General features: G+C 41.7%; 1 protein-coding gene across 6 annotated transcripts in view; it reads left to right on the forward strand.

The window, feature by feature from the left end:
• The window catches only part of FYN (FYN proto-oncogene, Src family tyrosine kinase), a 139,796-nt gene extending 133,801 nt beyond the window's left edge, over window positions 1–5,995 (forward strand). For all 6 annotated transcript variants that reach the window (XM_063124771.1, XM_063124772.1, XM_063124773.1 and 3 more), the window contains 2 exons: window positions 3,050–3,181; window positions 4,406–5,995. In XM_063124771.1, coding sequence (XP_062980841.1) covers window positions 3,050–3,181; window positions 4,406–4,614 — 341 coding nt within the window. In that variant the 3' untranslated portion in view covers window positions 4,615–5,995. The remainder of the gene's footprint in view (window positions 1–3,049; window positions 3,182–4,405) is intronic.
• Window positions 5,996–22,042: the final 16,047 nt, after the last annotated feature.

Below are 22,042 nucleotides of genomic sequence, written 5' to 3' on the forward strand. Positions count from 1 at the left end.
GGGCCAGAGGAGGTTGAGACTGGGCTCATCTACACCTAGAGACCTTTCGAGAGGGGGGAGGGATGATCGTGAAGTTTTCTGCTTCAGCAATCATCCCTCATGGGGCACACGCCAGTGCGTTTGCCCACAATTTCACAATTTAAGGAGAACCGTTCCGGGGCAATTATTTATTTTTACGACTCCTGTCTCTTGTGCAAGAGCAGAGTTGCAATCCTGCACGAAGATGAGTTTTTTGAAAATGCACACGCACACACTCGGTGCTGAAAGACTCGAGACACATCCAGAATATCTCGACAATGCTCTCCCCCTCACCCCTGATACCCATGGGCTCGCTCCTTACAGCTGATTGCCTGTTCGCTGAACCCTGCTACTCGCGAGGAACAGCAACAGCTTTGCGAGGGGAGGCCACACCAGCCACGCACCTCGGGATTTTTGCGACAGTGGGGAAAAAACTGGGACAAAAGCTGTCATCAATATCCTGGGAAAACTGAGGGGTTGTCCCTAGATCACTGCGGGATCAGCTGTGCGTCATGTGGGACAACCTCGATACTATTCTGGAATAAATGACTGATGTGGATTAGGCCTGTGTCTTCTGTGCTTCACTGGCAATAGAACTGGGGTCAGAACATGCTGGGGCTTAGCTTGTGTGCGAGTAAACACCATCTCTCTGTAGGCCTTGCGTCTTAATTTTTAAATGTGTAAGGAGGGCGAGACCTCCTTCTTCAGTAGTGAAGAAGTGATACTCTAGATGTGTTCAGTGGTACTCTTTTTCTATTTAAGGATCATCTGCCAGGGGACACACTAACTGTTCCTGGGTTCATCACTTAGTGTTGAGCTTCAGTTTTTCCTCAGCTGCAAAATGGGACTGTTGTTCCAATAGTGTGTGGGTGTGTGCAATATGTATTTGATATGACATGGAATCTGTGACTTGCCTCACTGCTTTTGTCACCTGCTTGTTTGTACCTTTAGTTCCATTTTTTCCACTCATGATACATTTGAATCTATTAAAGAGACCCATTCCTCTCAGGTGCTATTATACTTCCAGTTCATAGAAGCTGTTTACTCTTGAAACCTTTGACAAAAGCTGATTGAACCAGAGCCAGGGCAATAGGAATGATAGATTTTACTCAGATTTCCTTTTAGGCATTTAAGAGAAATTGTAGGTATTTTTAAGGGGATCTAGTTCAATCCAACTACAAACACAAAACAGATTTAATTCCGTTTGTGGAATTATTACAATATGTAAAACAAGGTCAGCTGGGGCGTGGCAGGTAGAATATTCTTATTTTTAATTTTCCTAAAATATTATGTAATTTGTATTTTTTATCAGTCACTATTGTCTCTTGAATTTAGGTAAATTTTTCTGCTCAGACATTCCTGGAAATGATACAGTTGCCTTATCAAAATAAAATGGTTTCCTGCTGACAACATACAGCAGCATTTTTTTAAAAAATGTGGTTTCCCTTTCTATTAATCTGTATTATTTAATATAAAACTAAACTCTCTAGTGCAGATTCATAAATTGACTCAATAAAAGCAAGGTGGTATTAACTGTAATTCTTACGTATAATTTATTTTATGATGTATAATATAACGTCTCATCTGAAAGGCTAAAGATTGGAAACAGGGTATTGCATGTCAAAACCAACTAACAAAAATAATTTTAAAAATAGATAAAATAGCAATCCTTCAAAGCGAGACCAAATCAAGGCCAGTGTGCATAGGAGTGCACTCAAGGAACATTTCAAGATACAGTTGGGTATGGCTTCTTTTTCATATGAGAGCAGTATATTGTATGACAATTTATGAAAATTCCAGCTCTCATATATTTGAAAATACAACTCAGAATCTTCATGGTTGTAGAGATGAAAAGCAAGCGTCACAATGAGTCCTAAAGACTCAGAATCCAGTGTCCAGTGGAAAGATTTGAATTATTTCTCAAATCTCATGGTTTTTGAAAACCTAAGTCAAGGCTGTTCACATTTAAAATTTAGTTAAGCAGTGAATAGATTTTTCTTTATTTGAGTCTCACTCAATAAAATGAGCTCCTATTTGTCAGGATGGGGCCCGGCCTCCCTGGTTTGGTTTCAGACCCCAAGTTAGAGAGAGAACTAGAAGAAGCTCAGCCATGACGTTGCAGGGGAGGAAGTTCCCCAAGGCTAAATCTTACCTACTGTTTATAGTGGCATTGAAGTGCACTGATAATTGTTGGGGCACAATCCACATTCCATATATTGCTTTCATAGTGTTATTTTCTGCTTTTTATTCCATATTCATAATGATTCGACACAAGGTGTAGATCTGGCCCAATACTCTCCAGGGGTCAGGGAGGAATCTTCCCAGGAGCTTATTAAACAGGAGGCCCAGCTCAGATAACCTCTTTCCCCTCCCCTCCACCCCAGGAACTCAGTCTTTGGCCAGATCTACAGCAACCAGGATATTGCACTATGAAAGTGGTATATGGAGGCAGGGGCCACACTACTGCTTTATAACAGTATTGAAGTGCACTGACAACTGTTGGGGCCCATGACACGTAACATATACAACTTTCATACTGCTTTCATAGTGTTATATCCTGCTTGGTGTAGATGTTTCATGGGCCCCAACAGTTGTCAGTGCACTTCAATACCACTATAAAACAATAGTGTAGATCCTGCCTATGTCAGAGATGGTGGGAGCATCAGAATTGACAGATCCCAGAGTCCACCACAGGGTCAAGTGGGCGGAGGTGGGAGGTGGTCTGCCAGACTAGCTGCACGTCAGAAGTTGGGTCAAGAAGACCCTCCCTGAAGGAGAAGTCTGGTAAAAGCCCATCAAGCATAGTGGGAAACCATCCATTTAGTTGGTAGGCAATAGCCTTGCTTTGTTTAGCTGATTAAGCTTAGAAGATAGCTCCTAGTCTTCACCTTCACTTCAAGTGTGAGGAGGTGTTTTTTACTAAATAAAAACCTTATGGATCTCTTTGTCTTGCATTTCAGCAAGAGGGCTTGGAATTACGACACTAATAGCCACTGATGCATGAACAAGTAACATCTTTGTTCTTTCCTAGGTGCAAAATTCCCCATAAAGTGGACTGCCCCAGAAGCTGCATTGTATGGAAGGTTTACAATAAAATCAGATGTCTGGTCCTTTGGTATATTGCTAACAGAACTAGTAACAAAAGGAAGAGTGCCATACCCAGGTAAGAAAAGAAAAAACATGTGAAAACATGCTATTCACAGTTTATATGAATAGGGTAAAATCTACATATTTTAATGCCTGAATCTAAATATGTAATATATTTGCATGACAGAGACCAACTATAAAGCAGCCCCTTGTTTAAGGAAGCTAAAACTGCTGCAGCAAAAGCAAATGAAACTCTGTCTAAACGCACAGATCTCCCCCACAAAAGCACCTCGCCTCTTTGGATCCTTGTCAGAGTCAAGAGAACTTGTTTCTTGTGCCTGTGACTACGGCTTAATCTACACCAAGCAAGATATTGCACTATGAAAGCAGTAAATAAAAGGCAGGAGCCACACTATGGTTTTATAGCCGTATTGAAGTGCACTGACAGCTGTTGGGGCTTGTTGACAAATACCATATACCACTTTCATACCGCTATATCCTGCTTGGTGTAGCTTACTACCTTGTCCATTAGAACCTATATGGAATTTCTAGGAGGTTGAGGCGATCTCCTTCTGAAAAAGTGTGGTGCAATTATAGTCTTGTTCACTTGTTCAGTGTTTTATTCACCTAATTCTCACAGAGTGCTTGAAAAGCAGCAATCTTGCAATGAGCAGCTGGGTCCTTTTAAAAACACTTTTTTTAGCGTTGAGCGAACGCTCTTATTTTGTTATTTGTATTCTTTTTCTTGAGTATCAAAAATGCCAGTTAGGCAATTTTCAGCACATCGTGAATATATTCATTATATTTTAATGATCTTCAAGATGCCTTTTTCCTTCTTTGCCTTCATATCCTCAGCCTTATTTGGCCACAATGCCCTTTAATCCTATTTTTGTTAATGAAATCATATGATGATGATACAGATCAGAACTGGCAATGTGGGCAAATGAGAACTAGAAAAATTAAATAGAGGAGTAGCAACAAAATAAATGCTCAGGAAGGTAAGGGTTTTTGTTAAGGATTTGTTTTGAAATAAGCATATATTTGTAGTTCCACCTTTTGATTTCAAAAAAATAGTATTAAGCATTCTGGTTATTTCAAACGCTCTAGTAGGTAAGAGTAATTCATTTTAAATTAATCCATTTTTTGTATGATAGTGGTACTGGTTAAGGGAAATCTGTCCAGTGATTTCCCACCCATCTCCAAACAAAATTCCCTTTCAGCAAATACTCAGAACTGAGTTTGTTTTGCAACTGTACTGAAATATCAAAAGAATTTCCCTGCCGCTGCTTGTATTTCATAGGTATGAATAATCGTGAAGTCCTGGAACAAGTAGAAAGGGGCTATAGGATGCCATGCCCTCAGGATTGCCCCATCTCTCTACATGAGCTCATGATCCACTGCTGGAAAAAAGACCCAGAAGAGCGCCCAACTTTTGAGTACTTGCAGGGTTTCCTTGAAGACTACTTTACTGCAACTGAACCCCAGTACCAGCCAGGTGACAACCTGTAATTTTTCTGGTTTGTGCAGACTACAGTTATCAGGTGTTCCATTTGCAGCTGACATAGGCTGACTGGCTCCTCCCAAAGCCAGTGTCTTAGAGCGTCAAAATGTGCTGGATCCTGACAAGAACTTCCAGAACTACCTGTCCTAAAGATCTGAATGTCTTCTATGAACAGAAACATGAACACTTGGTTTTGTTCTTAATCAAAGACTCTGAAACTGCATTGTTTTGATGTTATGTAAACTGCAAAATCTTGGTCCCGTGTAAATAGTAATTCAGTGCCAATAACTTATCCTAGTGCTTTCCTTTTTTAAAAAAATAATAATAATGCAAAATTATGTGATTTTAACTAGTCTTCTCCTGATTCAACTAAAGTATTATTTTCCAAAAGTGGCCTCTTTTTGTCTACATTTTTTCATGTTCTAACAAAATAAAATCAGGACCAGTGTTCGGGGATTTTGTTTTGTTTTTGCTTTTATATATAAAAAAAATATGTAAAATATATACATACCTGTATAGTCCGTGGGTGCTATTGCAGAGGAAACTCATTTCAGAAACGGATTAGCCATAATGCTGAAGCACCCAGAAAAAAAAAGACTAATTTCACTGGAGACATGAAACACTGGTGAAGACTCTGAGAGCCAGTGACTGAATCTTTGGCTTTTGCCCAGCATGACGTTTTTTTAATTGGATTGCACTTTTTTTGGTTTGACTCTGTACCTGTAGGTCGTTGTAACTTTCAATCTTTCAGAAATCATATGCAGTGTTTCCAGCAACATTTGCCCTCTGAGAGGTTATATTTTGTGACTAAAATTAAAACAAACTTATTAAAGCAAGAAAATTCACCAAAACCCATTTGAACTGGAAGGTTGAAACTGCAAGTACTTTCCTGTATCAAAATATGTATACTGAAAATTTTCTGATTTTTTAAAAATTTAATAAACATTGCAACCACATGCAATAGTCTCAACCTCATAGCATTTTAGTCCTGTCCACATGCTTACCCGTCATCAGGCTTCAGCTAGAATATCTTTTGCGTGTACCATTTCCCATCGTAAAATAGGTGTTTTAAATGTCCTGTACTGCTAATGAAATTTCTTTCAATATGTCTGCAAGTGTTTCAGTGGAATTACTATGCACTTCTTTCATGGGAAACAGGAGCGGGGAGGAGGGGGGATGCACAAAAGTATTACTTTTTCAGTTGTCTGTATCAGCATTGGATTCCTTCCTTCCTTCCTTCTAACCAAAAAGGAACAAAAAAGCCCCCATCCTTTCTATTTCTCTTAAGTTTTTAAAAATAATGTTACCGTCTTAATTGCATTTTGTTATTGTTTTCTTTGCAAGTTTACATTTTTAAAATGTTTAACTGTCTTAATTTAGTAATTAAAAGAGAGCATTTTACATTTGAATTTTTGTTCTTTCATTTAAATCAAAGAGATGGGATCTGTAGCAGAGAAGGGGCGTCCTTGGCTCTTTGGCTTTGGGGCAGCCTTCCCCAACCCAGTGCCCTCCGTATGTGTTGGCCTACAACTCCCAGCATACTCTAGCATGGTAGTTGGGAGATGATGAAGTTCTAGGCCAACACATCTGGAAAGCCCCAGGTTGGGGAAAGCTGCTCTTGAGCATCATTGTTTTATGAAGCTGGAATGAAACTCCTGGACTCCGCCTAGGAGGGTGGCTGACATTCACATTTTTGCACTCTTGTAATTACTCTAGAATTTCTTTCTTTTAGCATTAGTCTTCCTGTATAGTTAAGTGATAGAAGGAAGGAAGAACTGTTCTATGGAGGGGGGAATATTTTCTGCAATAATCACACTTGGAACTCTATACCAAATGTGTTGATCCAAAGCAAAGATAAAATTCTTTCAAGAAGTATTCTAATGAACAACTATGCAAAGATATTATTTTAAAATATTACATGAAACATCAGAGATAGGTTGCCTCTACGGCACTAGGTTGCTGCTGCCTTAAGCAAAACCCTGTGCTTTTTGTGCAGCGGGGTGGCAGTGGCTAATCCCAACTCAGAGGGAGGACATGGGTTTTCCAGTGGCCAGTGGCCTGCTAGCCCTGCCCTCTGCCTGGGCAGACAGCAACCAATCATGGGTTGTCATCCACCCAAGGATACCTCTGCTGTGACTCTGGAGAAGAATAGATGGCAGATGCACCATACTCACCGTGCTCCAGGGAAAAAGTCAGGGTAAGTCCTCGATGTTCTTAAGTTGCAGCTTCATGGGAAAGCCCCGTGATGGTTGCAAGGTGGCTGCTGCATTGTATAACCAATGCAGTGCCACCATGCACTCACCACGGGGCTTTCAGACCATCTAGGCAGCCCCACAGTTTGCCTCCCAGAGTATCTGTTGAGGGTTGACTGGAAGTTCAAAAATACAAGAGAACTTCCTCCAGCGAATAATGATGCTGTGCACCAGTCTTTACTAAACCCTTACAAATATTCTGCAATTGCACCTGTCAGGTAATGGGCATGGAGCGGGGTGGGGAAGTGGGTGGAAGTCTGGCTCTGTTGGCATTTTGCACAATTCAAAGTGTTCTTGGGTAGTCTTTGTTATAATACTGTATTTTTTCAACAGTGTATCTACTTTCTATGCCACTGCTTTATTTGCACATGAAGAAAATCTTAGGGGTGTTGTCTCATCACGAGAATCTTATAAAGGATATCAAAATATTTTTTAATTTATTTTTTAATTTCGTTTTTATACCGCCCAATAGCTGAAGCTCTCTGGGCATGTTTTATACTGTATACTGTTGTTTTATACTTTGATTGTTTTTAATTTTTGTGAACCGCCCAGAAAGCTCCGGCTATTGGGCGGTATAGAAATGTTGGTTTTTTTTAAAAAAATAAAACCTTGAAAAGCATAATAAAACAACCAACAGTCTAAAAACAGAATTACAAAATACAATATAAAATAAGGACTCTTTGAAACCACATTTATTTATTTATTTATTTATTACATTTCTATACCGTCCAATAGCCGGAGCTCTCTGGGCGGTTCACAAAATACATATATTCATATTTTTCATTTGCCAGTGACAAGAATTTTTAAAGTTCTGTCATCATGAGTTGCCTTTTGTTCTATGGAGCCCTTTGTTCTATTGTTCTATTTAAATGTAGCAGAACTGAAAGCCATTTCCACAGATGGTCTTCTTTTGTTATTACGAAATAACTGCCAGAATAAGTTTATATTGTATATGTTGTCATCTCTATGGAAGAGTAGAATTATCCACTTTAAACATAACTTGCCATCCACTTGCTGCAATTTCTTAGAGTTGCATTAAATGGAGAAGAAAACATTTTCAGGTGCTATTGTGGTACCTGTTTGTTTTGTAATCTGGGTGGTACAAGTTTTACATCTCACAAAATGGAAGAATTGGAATTACTCACTTTAAATGAATGCACCAACCACTGGCTGCAATTTCCAAGAGTTGCACTAAGTGGAGAGAAATGGGGTGCTTCCTGGTGAATGGCTCCTAATACTGCCAATCAAAAGAGATTGCGCAGCTACCTTGATGAATTTTCTGTTATAAGAAAAAAGATGGAAGAAACGGTGGGAAAACAGGAGGGTTACAAATGGAAGATGACGTCGTCTGGACAAACACACAGGTAAAGTTCTGTAAGTGAGGCAGAGCAATTGCACAATTAAAGCCTCAGATAAAAGTGTTCATCATTTCCTTTTTGTGAAATGGGCAGGAATCTGCGTACTTCCTGCAATTTCCAAGAGATGCGTTAAGTGGAGAAAAGTTTCTTTTTAATGAAATGTACTGAATTTTTGCTCAGTTGCTGAACAAAAAATGTCATTATACAAAATGGGTTGACATGAAGTGCATGTAATAGGCAACTCTACTTAAAACCTCTGACCTGTGGGCCAATTTGGCCCACCAGGCTGGCCCTTCCAGCCCACCGGGCCTCATATGAGGCCCTTCCCAAAGCCCTAGCTCCTGAAGTGGGGGTAGGTGGGAATCTCATCTCAGATCAATGATTGAAGATAACGGTGGGGTTTCCTTTACCCACTATCTTTGCCCAAGCCTGTGACCTCTCTATTGGGAAAAAGCTCAGGGCAGCCAAAGCCATCCCAACCAAGATGCCAGCTGGAAGGATGTGCATCCCACTGGTGCTTTGGTCAGGGGCCTGGCTTTGCTCTACATGGGATTTCCCATCCAGGGAAAGCCTGCACACAACGAAGCTGGTGCCCAACCGAGGCATCAGCAGGATGTCTCAATCAGCACTGTTTCGCTATGCATGGACTTTCCCAACTGGGGAAGTTAAGTTGGGTCCCTGGCAGAAGCACCAGCTGCAGAAGCTCCAGCTGGCACCTCATCTGGTGACTGAATTACCTTTGGCATGCCCACTGATGTCTTTGGGTCTGTTGAGGGCTGGGGAGGGGTCATCCACCCCCCACCCCAAATCAGTTCCCTACCCCCAACTCAAAGGCTATGACATATATATACAGTACCATAGCATTACTTCATGTAAGCCAATGTTCTCTGGCTTGCTCTACTTTCTGTGGAGGCTTTTCATATGTCATAAATATTTTTAAAACTCAAAACATAGTGAATACAATACAAGATTCTTCACAAATTATCCTTTTCAGTTTTCTGCCACTTCCAAAGAAAAGGGGACAAAATCTTGCATTGAGAAATATACCACAGTGAATTGCCATCCTTTGTAAAATTGGTGAGGGTACCCATATGTACGTTTAAGCTTTTTGTAGAAGGTATGGAAGACCAGGGCAGGATCTACACTACTGCTTTAAAGAGCTTTATAACAGTTTTGACAACTGTTGGGGCCCAGGACACACTCCATATACAGTTGTCAAAACTATTATAAAGCGCTTTAAAGCAGTAGTGTAGATCTGGCCCTGGCCACAGTTCTGGCTGATAGTGTATTATTCTGCTTCATAATAGTTAAATACTCATGAATGATTCTGGAAGTCCAAAGAATTTCCAAAGTCTGAATGAATGACAATACTGAGGCAATAAGGCTTCATTTCCACACCCATAGTCTGCACTTTCTCTTTCTGCCAGAATTAGTATTCATCTATTTCAAACCAATATACAATCATCTCTCAAGCAATCTTATTTGTGGCTCTCAGATGCAGAATGGAAGTGGGGATCCGGAGGGCCACTTTGCTGTCAACATAGGTTTCTTCCCATACCATATAATGACGGCTTTTCCAGGTAGAATAATTTACCATGTAGTCTGTCCTGCTGGGTCTTGTTCCATCAAAGCAATATCAATGGGAAATATATTCTGTGAAAGTAATGCTAGTTCCTCAATGTATGGGGGAAATCTAAGCACACCATGCTGGCTGGGAATTATGGAAGTTTTAGTCAAACACATCTAGACGGTAAGTCTATTATTAGGGAAAGCTGGTGTATTAGCTAAGGTTTAGCACTTTAGCCACTGTGATTGGGTTCAAATTCCAGTCAGCAAAGCTTTTTGCCTAGTCACTTCCAAGAGGTTTCTTGGGTTTTCTCCATTGATTGTACATAGCAGCCTTCCCCAACCTGGTGCCCTCCAGATGTTTGAACTTTAACTTCTATCAGCCCTAGCCAAAATGGCCAATGGTCAGGAATCTTGGAAACTGTGGTCCAAAACATCTGGAGGCCACCAGATTGGAGAAGGCTTTCATTGTCAGGGATAAGGCCTCAGCTTTGTGATAGTTCATATATATATATATATATATATATATATATATATATATATATATATATATATGCTTTCCCTGTACAACCTCCCAGGTTTATTCCTGGCATCCCCAACTCAGAACTGGGAAAGCGACCCTGAGGAGTTGCCTCCAGACACAGAAGACTGTATAGTATTGTAGAATGGAATCAGTCTAAGGCAGTTCCTTGTAACTTCTTTATTATAACCTCATGCCTTATATGACTTCTCAACTAGTTGAATGAAGCCCATCACCCAATGTTGTATGCTCTTGGCTTGACATGCCAGAAGGCAGCAAAACCAGGAAGTTTATCAAACCTCTAGCTGGCTAAAAAATATGGGGTTAGTGAGTCCCAGTACTGGGAGAAAGGCAGGATATAAATAAATAAATAGTAGTAGTAGTAGTAGTAGTAGTAGTAGTAGTAGTAGTAGTAGTATGTTCGGTGGGTCACAGGTACTGTAGACCTGAGGAAACCTAAACAAAATGAGGAAGATGACCTGCACATTGTCTTACATTCAGCAGTGACAAGCACAGTATTTATAACAGGACTGGGAATCTCTTTCAGGAAAGCTCTCAAGAGCTGCATTCCAGTGGTGGGCGGGGCCGAAGGGGCAGGGCCAAATGTACAACGAATTCCAGCATATTGTAGCTTAAAGTTCTTACTGCCAGAAACTAAGCCTTAGAAGAGGCATTTCAATCTTTTAGTGTGCAATCCTAGGTATGCTTAGACGGAGGGTGGGGAAGTCCCATGGCTCTCAACATGTCCCAGCCAGCCATGCTGGCTCAGGACTGCTGGGAGTTGTAGGACTTTTCTCTGTCTAAATATCCTTAGAGGAGAGAACTACAGAAAAGCTTGGAAAACACCAAGTGATTGATGGTTGGAAAAAATGGGGCAGGGGAAGGCGGCACAGCCAGTTTGGGAAACCTGGCTCCCAGGTGGGCTAGATTTGGCAACTGCACCTGAGGTTCTGCATCCTTCATTTATAACATTGAAATGGGTAAGTAGAAATATGAGTTGGGGGGGGGGTTGTTGTGCCCTACAATTATAGTTGTTTGGAAGCCACTTCAAACAACCGCTCCACAAAGTGTGGGTTTTGGGGGGGAGGGCGTCCCCCATCTGTAAAGCAATGTATGCAGGCCACAATCAATTTGGCTGAAAGAACAGTTTCATTTTCTCAGATCATCTCCAACAATAGCCAGAGTGGGATTTCATAATACTAGAATCCCACAGCATTGCACAGTTGCACCAGAAATCAATTCTAGTTCTGGGTGACCAATGCACACTTGTTGAATTTTATATTGAAAAGATAGGTGTATTTTTAATTGAAATATCATACCATACATTTGTTCAGAATTCTACTGAGAGGATTTCCTAACATGGCATCATTTAAATCCTGGAGAAAGTATTGCTTTTGGTACTGTTCACTTTGTTGCCAATAAGTTATCTTCACAAGCTATGGCCCTTGCTGGACTACAACTCCCAGCATCACTTATTGCTGACTGGGCCTGGTGGGAGTTGGAGACCCAACAACATCTGGAGAGCCATAGGTAGCTAGGCCAGATTATATAATAACTGGGTGGTATGCTATCCATGCCTCCTGGAGTCTTTGTGCCAACAGCACAAAGCCATTTCCCACCCACCCTGCCCACTAGTTCCATAAATAATTACCTTCGTTATCACAGTGTATTCATATGAGCGCTAATGAATTATTTCAGGAAAAGAGGAGGACATTCCGACGGGTTGGTATTTTGTAGGAGTATGATTGGGGTGGTGAAGGTGGTGAGGAAAAGAATTCATTTAAGAAAGCAGAAATGTGGTAACTTGAGCAACAAACTGTCAACAACCAGTCTTTTAAATTCTCCATTTTAAAAAAGAAAGAGCCTGAAGAACTGAACGGTGTGGGCACTAGTCGGGGGCTGTGATAACTATTTTCAGATGCAGTCTTCTGAAACTGTCTGCCATCCACAAGACGGAGTCATGACTATGTTGCTGTTGTAAACCCAGGATACAGTGTCTTGCTAAAGCCATTAACTTCAGATGATTTTGATTTTCACTAGACACCATGCTCTGTTAACACTGTGCCCGGAGCACATTCTCCAAGGAAAAGCAAGTCACTTGTCTAGCAGGCTGCCTTGAAATCCGATCATAACATGGAAGTGATTTAAAGGTTACTGGACCAGTTGTGCTCAGGTCATCTCTGCGTTTGAACATTTGCCAGGGACTCAAGTAATCAGATTTACTACAGTAGTGAGGGATGTGAGCTCCAGATCTCCCTGCCAGTATTCACAAACCTCCTTTGTAGTAGAGTGACAGTAATCTGTTTGAACCAGACATGAAGAGCAGCGGCTGAGTGCTGGTATGAGCAGTGCAACTATGACCAGCCACATTGCTGCATTCATCTCCCCCAAACTAGCCATAAATATTTACATGATGAAAAATATATATAGGACCTGTTAGCTGAGGGAGAGGGCACTCTGGTCTCTGCCACTGCCCTGGTGAAAAAGGACCACTGGGAGGAAGAACATCATGGCAAGAGGAAGACCAGCCTCACCCTGTCTACTGGCCAGAGGAAGAGCAGCTACAGGGACCTTGCTTTCCCTGTCCCTGCCTGAAAGAAAACTTTGCTCCAACAGCCAATAGTTTTGCAGGGACTGCAGAAGTGAAGGAGATTATCCAATAGCCACAGGTCTAAGGGCTGCTGAGTTGTGTGTGTATTTGTGTGCTTAAAGGCAGAGATGCTCACCTGTCCAGATCAGATGATTCTGCTAAGATGATGAAACTTCAAGAATTGGGGCTCAATTGGCTTGCTTTCCTCTTTCCTTTCCATTCATTTTACCTTTTGTATCATCTCTATTAGATTGTGTGCCTGCAGGTAGGGGATATCTTAGCTTTTATTCTTCAGCTGTAATCCTATGCACACTTACCTGACAGTCAGTCCCAATGAACTTAATTGGACTTATTTCCGAATAGGTGTGCATAAGATTGCACTGTTAAGACACTTAAGAAAGATGATGCTCAGAGACGATTCTCCATTAAATTACTCTTGAGTAATTTCGAGGTCACCCCTCTATGTATAATGTCTCATCTTAAATTAAGCACTGCCACTATTTTAAAATGCTCCTTGCACTTCAATGACACACATGTTTTTTCTATGCACTGTATTCTCTTCTGCCTCCTGCCCCATTACTTATCACAATGTCTGCATCTTTCTCTGCTCCTGAAGCATAATTTTCACGTAGCGCTCTCTCTCTTTCTCTCTCTCTCGCTCCCTGTCCTATTGTTTATTCGTGTTCTGTTAATCATCAAGTGTCTGCTGGGTAATGATCAATGAATAGCTAATTGAAAGCAAGTGGGAATAAGGAAAGCATTAGTTTGTTGCTGATCTTAATTAAGGAGATATGTATTGCTGTGGGGAAAACTTTAATAAATAGCAAGAGAGGTTTTTTATCATTGAGAGTTAATTGGAAGTTGCTTATAAATTAACATAGATGCATTGTGTTCACTCTTTTGTTTGTATCTCAGCAGGGTATAATAAACTCTGGGGTGTAAAACCCTAAAAAAGAGAGAGAGAGAGATGATGAGGATTCAGCTGTCCAGAGAACATGAACAGCCAACAATGGCAGGAAAACTCATTACTTCATTAATAGTGAAATTCTACAGAAATGACCATGTACTGCCGCTGTAGTAGTGGGAACAACTGCTAGTGCAATAGGAAAGTAGCACTTGCTAGTGCAACTAAAAACTACCTGAAACAACTGTTTCCAGAATTGTACAAGTCAGTTCAGGTTGTGGAAGGTTGCTCTGCTGCGGGGCCAGCCCAGCCATGAAGCAGGGTGAAGCTCCCGCTTCAGTTGGCAGAGCAGGAAGAGTGGTGAATTGCACTGCTCTTGCCTGCTCCAAGATGGTCATCCGCTGCCAGCCTGCTTCCCCCAGTGGGTGCTCTGGAGAGCCCCTCCTATTGCTTTCCCGCTGTGGCATTTGCTGCGGTGAAAGAGTGGCCTGCAGGGCTCTTTGGAGCACCCACCCACCCACCGTCTGTTTCACTCCGAGGGCTGGCTGGGCTCTCGGAAGAGCCAGACAGTTGCTTCTTCCAGCCGTGTGGCTCGGAAGAGGGAAGGGGTGGGACGCATCCAGTGGCCGCATGCTGAGGCAAGGAGAAGGATGACACATGACAGGGGAAGGGGCTCCCTAATGCAGTGATGGGAAGAAGCAAGATGTGGTGGCAGCAGCACATTTTCTCTCCCACCTCAGGTGGTGAGAGACCTTGCGCCGAGACTGCTCTGCTAACTTGTCCATTTCCAGAACTGGTAGTTCTCTTGGATTGCACTACCAAATGCTACTTTCCCGTTGCACTACCCCATCATTCCTGGTCGTGCTCAGAGCTGGCAGAGAGCCAGCGTTGAATACTGCCCTGTATTTGGAAAAAGCAAACCACCCTAAAGTCTTTTATCAAAAGCACCCCTCTTTGTATTCTATCACCCTGATCCTTAAAATATTTACTTGGACATTAGGAGCTCACTTAAATGAATGGAACATCAAGTATTTCCAATGATTATCTCTGGCCCAATTCAAAGGCAGCATCACTCCACAGATTAGTTTATGCACATGAGCCATTGTGAGTTTCAGGCTCATGCGCTCCTTTTCCCCTTCATTCCTCATTAACACTCAAGGGAAGGAAATTTAAATTTTCTAATCATGGTTTCAGACAAATCACAGGTGCACATTTCACCCAGTGCCACATGCCCTATACCATGCATAGTTTTGTACACCTCTATCATGTCTCCCCTTAGCCTCCTTTTTCCCAAGCTAAACAATCCCAGTTGATGTAACCTTCCCTCATAGGGGAGATGCTCCAGCCCCTTAATCATTTTAGTTGCCCTTTTCTGCACTTTTTCCAGCTCCATAATATCCTTTTTTAGGTGTAGTGACCAGAACTGTGCATAGTATTCTAAGTGTGGTTGCACCCTAGATTTGTATAAGGGCAGTATGATACTGGCCGTTTTATTCTCAATTCCTTTTCTTATAATGCCTAACATGGAGTTTGCCTTCTTTACAGTGGCCGCACACTGGGTGGACATTTTCATCAAGCTGTCCACCACAATCCCAAGATCTCTTTCTTGTTTGGTTACCACCACCTCAGATCCCATTAGGTTATACTTGAAGTTGGGGTTTTTATCCCCTTACACATGCTTACATTTGACCGCATCTACCATTTGGATGCCCACTCTCCCAGCTTGGAGAGATCCCTTTGGAGCTCTTCACAATCCCTTTGTGTTTTAACAATCTTAAAAATCTTGTTTCCTACCATTGTTTCACTCCCCCCCACTTCTGTCCCATAATACTTCCTCTTTCTTCACATGTGGTCTATTCAGTGAGTGTTTTTAGTGTGCTGCTTTTCTTGCAAACAGCAGGAAATGACGGCATGTTTCACTTCAACCCCCAAAAGTCAGATTGTCCGGATCTTTTTTTTGTCACGGAAAAAAGACCAGAAGGAGTGAGAGACGCATGTTATTATTATTATCAAAACGAACATCTACAAGTGACCAGTAATGGGTGTGCTATAAAATACTCAGCTGATGACACTCTAGGATTCTCCACTCTACAAAGGGGTGGAGAGTCTTTAGTCTGACTGACAAGCAAGGAAAGCAGTTGCAAGTCATTTTGTTCCTCTATCATCCTCTGGAAGAGAGGGGCAACTTTTCAATTCAAGCAGTGATTTTTGCTCTCATTGTCTAGAATTCCATTGCTGATCCAAATGCTCAAGAAGAGCATTGTATGAATTCCAAATGTTACATTGCTTTGGCACCTTTACCACCAGTTGAATACAGAAACTACCACCACCCTTTCCCATGCTCAACAGTGAGGGTGGCCACGTTCCCTTTACAGAGAAAAGTCCTCCATTTGCAGGGCTGTCAGAGGAATGTTCTGTTTGAAGGTATCTTCTGTTTGAAGGGCTGCCAACTCCACTTTAAATCCATTTTTTCTTCTTGATGTGTAAATAGCCATCTTGTCAGCAATCAGCCTGTGTAAGAGAGCTGCTTCTCCTGCACCACTGAGAAGTGTATATGAATATGCTATGTAGTATGCAAGGCCTGTCTCATAAGTTTTCCCCATCTGACAGCTACCTTTACTCTCAGCAAGGTGGCAATTCGGAGGGGGTAATCCCCACAAGTATCCTCTCCCCAACATGGTTACAAATAGTCATGCACTCTCCAGTGGCATGGCGGCATACCACAGGGGGAAAGCTCTCATGCTGCTGGATGAGCGTATTAAGGCGTTATTGACTTTTGAGCATATGCAGAGTATTCAGATCCCACCTTTGGATTTTCCCTAAAACAGCTGGGATTATGAGAAGGGCTCCCAGGTATGCTTGAGCCCCGGAACTGTTCCACCACTGCATACAGAGCCAAATGAGGGCAGATGTGTTCCAAATATAGGTGAACAGAACATTGTTAGGATATTCTGTGCAACAAATCTCACACCTCTTGAACTGTGCTAGATGGCTGTACATGCAGTTCTCTACTAAATCCCTCTTCCCCATCTTTTCCCCTTAGCATCCCAGCCAGCCTCCAGCTTCTGTATGTGCAGTAATGTTCCAAAGCTGAATTACATAACCAAGATCCCACCACACAAATTAAAATAAAGGGTATAAGCACAGATTAGAGTTACTGATTTATGCCTGGTTCACATATTCACAATTGGCATACCTTCGGCAGCCCCCAAGCATCTTCCAGCCATTTTCTCCTTTATTTTATTTACTGTATATTATTATCATTAATATACTGTCTTATCTGCCAAACAGCTATCAAGGCGATGCACAACAATTTAAAATAATAAAACTGCAAAACAATAAAAACAAGAACACTAAAAACTGCAAAACATTCTAACATTAAACTACACATTTTAAAAGGCTAAACTGAAAATAAATATCTTTGCACCCTTTCTAAAAGCCAAGGGAGTGGGGTCCAGTTGTCGCTCTTGAAGGAGTGCATTCCACAGTTTGGGAGCAATGCAGGACAAAGGCCTTTCACGTATACGTGACAAACGGGCTTCTGCAGGGAATGATGCCCTCCAAAGTCCCCCTCTTACAGATCTACCGTTATACTATGTTTCACGCCTTTCCTTAGACAGTATTTCCAGTTTTGCTGGCACAAGGATTTGAGACACCATTCTGACATTTGCACACCGGAGAAATAACCAAGCAGCCTGTTTCTCGTTCAGTTGCCTGCAGTTTGTGTCAATCCAGTCCACACCTTGCGCCGGCAGCATTTCAAATCGTAACACCTGCTGTCAACCCTTGCCACACCAGAACACATTTTCTGCTTCATTCATCACTGTCAGGGTCTTATGAACCAGGATGTGTTCATGCAGCGGAGACAGTCAAGGAGCTGAAAACTCCTGCTGATGTGAAACCGCCTAGAGGCCTGGTTAATAGTTCATGATTTCTACAAGAAATTCAATGAAGGGAATAGAAGCTCCCCACCCCCAGCAGTCTTCCCAGAATCCCAATGCTATTCATCAGGAGGTGCAGGGAACGCTGATCAAATTTGCAGATGACACAAAATTGGGTGGGATAGCTAATACCCTGGAAGACAGAAACAAACTTCAAAGTGATCTTGATAGGCTGGAGTGCTGGGCTGAAAACAACAGAATGAAATTTAATAGGGATAAATGCCAAGTTCTACATTTAGGGAATAGAAACCAAATGCACAGTTACAAGATGGGGGACACTTGGCTCAGCAATACTACAAACGAGAAAGATCTTGGAATTGTTGTAGATCACAAGCTGAATATGAGCCAACAGTGCGATATGGCTGCAAGAAAGGCAAATGCTATTTTGGGCTGCATTAATAGAAGTATAGCTTCCAAATCACGTGAGGTACTGGTTCCTCTCTATTTGGCCCTGATTAGGCCTCATCTAGAGTATTGCGTCCAGTTCTGGGCTCCACAATTCAAGAAGGACGCAGACAAGCTGGAGCGTGTTCAGAAGAGGGCAACCAGGATGATCAGAGGTCTAGAAACAAAGCCCTATGAAGAGAGACTGAAAGAACTGGGCATGTTTAGCCTGGAGAAGAGAAGATTGAGGGGAGACATGATAGCACTCTTCAAATACTTAAAAGGTTGTCACACAGAGGAGGGCCAGGATCTCTTCTCGATCCTCCCAGAGTGCAGGACACGGAATAACAGGCTCAAGTTAAAGGAAGCCAGATTCCGGCTGGACATCAGGAAAAACTTCCTGACTGTTAGAGCAGTGCGACGGTAGAATCAGCTACCTAGGGAGGTTGTGGGCTCTCCCACACTAGAGGCATTCAAGAGGCAGCTGGACAACCATCTGTCAGGGATGCTTTAGGGTGGATTCCTGCATTGAGCAGGGGGTTGGACTCGATGGCCTTGTAGGCCCCTTCCAACTCTGCTATTCTATGATTCTATGATTCTATGATTTTTACACACACATACACACACACACACACTTCCACAAACTGGTACCAGCCAGATGTTTTGGACTAAAATTCCCATCAATCCCTGACAGCATGGTCATTGGACATGCTGCCTGAGGAATGACAGGAGTTTCAGTCCCATACAACTGGGGGCACAAGGCTGAACACACACACACACACACACACACACACACACACACACACACACTATAAATGAGGGCACGCAACCAGTATTTTATCTGAGACAAAGCTCAGTTGTACAACCTGTATCCAGTGCCTGGTCACTCAGCCATGAAAGATGTGATAGAATAATAAAGAGTACCTTTGAACATGTATGTGTAACATGCCTTTCAGAGTGGCTTCAGATGCTACATCAAAATATTAAAGTACTACATTAAAGTAAAATCTTTTTAAAGTATTTTTTAAAATATTTTAGTATTTTTGTGTTTGATTGTCTCAGTCCCTGCAGTCTGGTTTATTATCCTAGTTAGTCCCTGCAATGTGACAGTATTTTATCCTGGGTTGGCACATTAATTAGTTTTATAGCATTGATTTTACTGCGATTTTATTTGTATTATCATTATCGTAAAACACCTAGATAAATTTATTTTATGAAACATTTCATAAATCTAATAAATAAATAAATAAATAAATAAATAAATAAATAAATAATGCAGTGTGAACAAGAGGTGCAAGGGACTTGATTCCTCTTCACTATGTGTATTTCTCCAAAGCATCTACCACTGAAGCATCTAAGTCACACCACTGATTTTTTTCGCACCATGAACAGGGTTTTATGTACTCATGGAGAAAGCTTAGCATGTCCTCTGCCAACATATATAACAAGCCAGCAGTCATCCCTGGACATACAACCAGGGAACTGGCTCTCACCACACCATTTCTACTGGCGAATTCACACATGGTTGGAAACACACATATACAATCATGTGGTGCAATTCAGTATGTGGATTCCTCCCCAATATAAACCCCGCCCCCCGCAATACATTGCACTTAAAGCAATCATTCTTTCCTAACTTCAGTGCACTCTGCAGATCCACGGACAGAACACTAGATGACAATCGGATCGCCATTTCCCACATAATGGAAAGGCTAAGGCTGCTAGTTATAAAATCAACTATATAACTGACAAAATTAACTATTTACAATATATCAATTCTGAGACGCATTCATGGTATTTGTTCCAACAGGTTTTAAACTATCAAAATCTTTGTTTAAATTTATGATTAACATATCAAGCTTGAGGCTATCTTGCAAATGCAGAATGTGTACCTTATGTTCTGCCAATCTATCATCTTTCCCATTAAAAAGGTAATGGAACTATAAAACAGTAACAAGGCCAAGAACTGGGAATAGTTTTCTTCCATTGGCTGTCATAGTCCTACAAACACAGCCTGGAAAACGTCTGGGAGTGATCAGGAGACCAGCAGACAGCTGTCAGTTCACAGTGAGAACTCTGCCTTGTATAATATCCATTTTCATTGTTAGAGAAATTGCCTGAGAAATAAACATGCCAGGTTTGCAAAACACATTCTCATTCTCATTCTCATTCTCATTCTCACTCTCTCACTCTCACTCTCACTCACACACACACACACACACCCCTGAAAGTGTTTTAGTTCTGAAATCCAGCCTGGAAATCCAACATATTTTTTTCAAAACGAGGGACAAGCATAGCTCTCCACACCGCCCATGAAAGAAGTGAAACTTTAATGATGATGATGATGATTTCATAACATCGTGCAGCATAATTCTCAGCAGTTTACTCACAAATAAATCCCACTGTGTTCAGTGGGACGTATTCCCTAATAAGCATGTTTAGATTTGAAGTCCTAATTTGCAGAGTGATGTGTAACCATGGGCATGTCCTTTCAATAATACTGTTAGGTAGGTCATTGGAATTCCCATTTTATAGATGGGAGAACTGAGGCCATAAGTAGACCTAAGGTTTATCCCTGGTTCGTCCAGGGGTCAAACCTGTTCATTTAGGTGACACACAGGGGATCCTGTGCTCAGGCAGGGGCGAACCCAGGATGATCCCAGGATAAACCTTAGGTCTAGCTGTGGCCTGAGTTTGATTGCCCAAAGCCACACAATAAACTCTTGGCAGAGGTATGATCTGAATTCTGCTGTCAGAGTTAAGTTCTTCTCTCAACCACCTGTATGAAACATCTGCTTTATTGACTTTGGAAATATAATTATGAAAGACTGAAACAAACCACAAAGTATCTCTGAAGAGCCGCTTCCTGATTTCAAGTACCAAATGTGTTTCTTTTTCTCTGTCCTGTTTGCTTCAAGTATAAATGAACAGCTGTCTGCAGACATCGCCCAAAATACATATGCTTATTTGCTTAGCAGCATGCATGTGCAAGGGGGTGTGGGGGGGTGTCACAGGATTATTTGTTTTGTTTTTTTGTATGGCAACTACACCTGTGCATGGCATGTACCTTTACTTGCCTAACCGTCCAGGAATCAGCCACTGCTAGGTATGTAACATTTCTTAAAATTGAACAGACGTACTAAAAGATATGGAGAATAGAACCTGAAACTGCAGGGAAAATACCTACTCTAGATTATTGCTTATCAAAATGAATGTGCAGGAGAGGTTGTAGGGTGGGTAAGACCTCCTCCCACCACCAGATTTGGATGACACCACAACCCACGGCCTCATGCGCAGCACATGTGGTGGCAGGGGGAACAGCCAAGACAGTTGCCTCCCTCCCTGCGATTGTTCGAACTCGCCCTAAGGGTGCAAGTTAACCCCTTGGACAGCTGTCCTGGTGGGTTAGGAAAGCTCTTCCATTAGGTAGGCACATCCATTGTGGAAGCCCGTGGTGGTTACTGCATACCCCCCCATTTTATTTAGGACTGCTCTTCCCATTGGTTAAGTTAAGGCATGAGTAACTTGCCCCATTGATATCAACAGAAGTCTAGGTCCAGCCCACAGTGTGGTAATATACATAAATGTCACAATTATATTTCACTCAAGTATGTTTAGGCTAATATGTTTAGCCTAAACATATTAGGCTAAACATATGTTCACTAATATGTTTAGGCTAATATGTTTGGTGCTCATATTCCCAGAGCCATGTTTGCTCTCTTTTTGACACCTTTTCACTGATTTGTTTTTTAAAAAACACCAACCATTAACCATTATCTGCCTTTAACTGATTTAATCAAGTAGTGGATATATTTAAATAGATTTGCATATCACAAGAACCTCACAATAGGCGCAGTTGGTAGATATTGATGAAATATGAGATAAGTTATGGTTTAATAAGCTAAAGCTCCCAACTCGTTA

This window comes from Elgaria multicarinata, chromosome 4 (assembly GCF_023053635.1).
Source record: "Elgaria multicarinata webbii isolate HBS135686 ecotype San Diego chromosome 4, rElgMul1.1.pri, whole genome shotgun sequence".
NCBI lineage: Eukaryota > Metazoa > Chordata > Lepidosauria > Squamata > Anguidae > Elgaria > Elgaria multicarinata.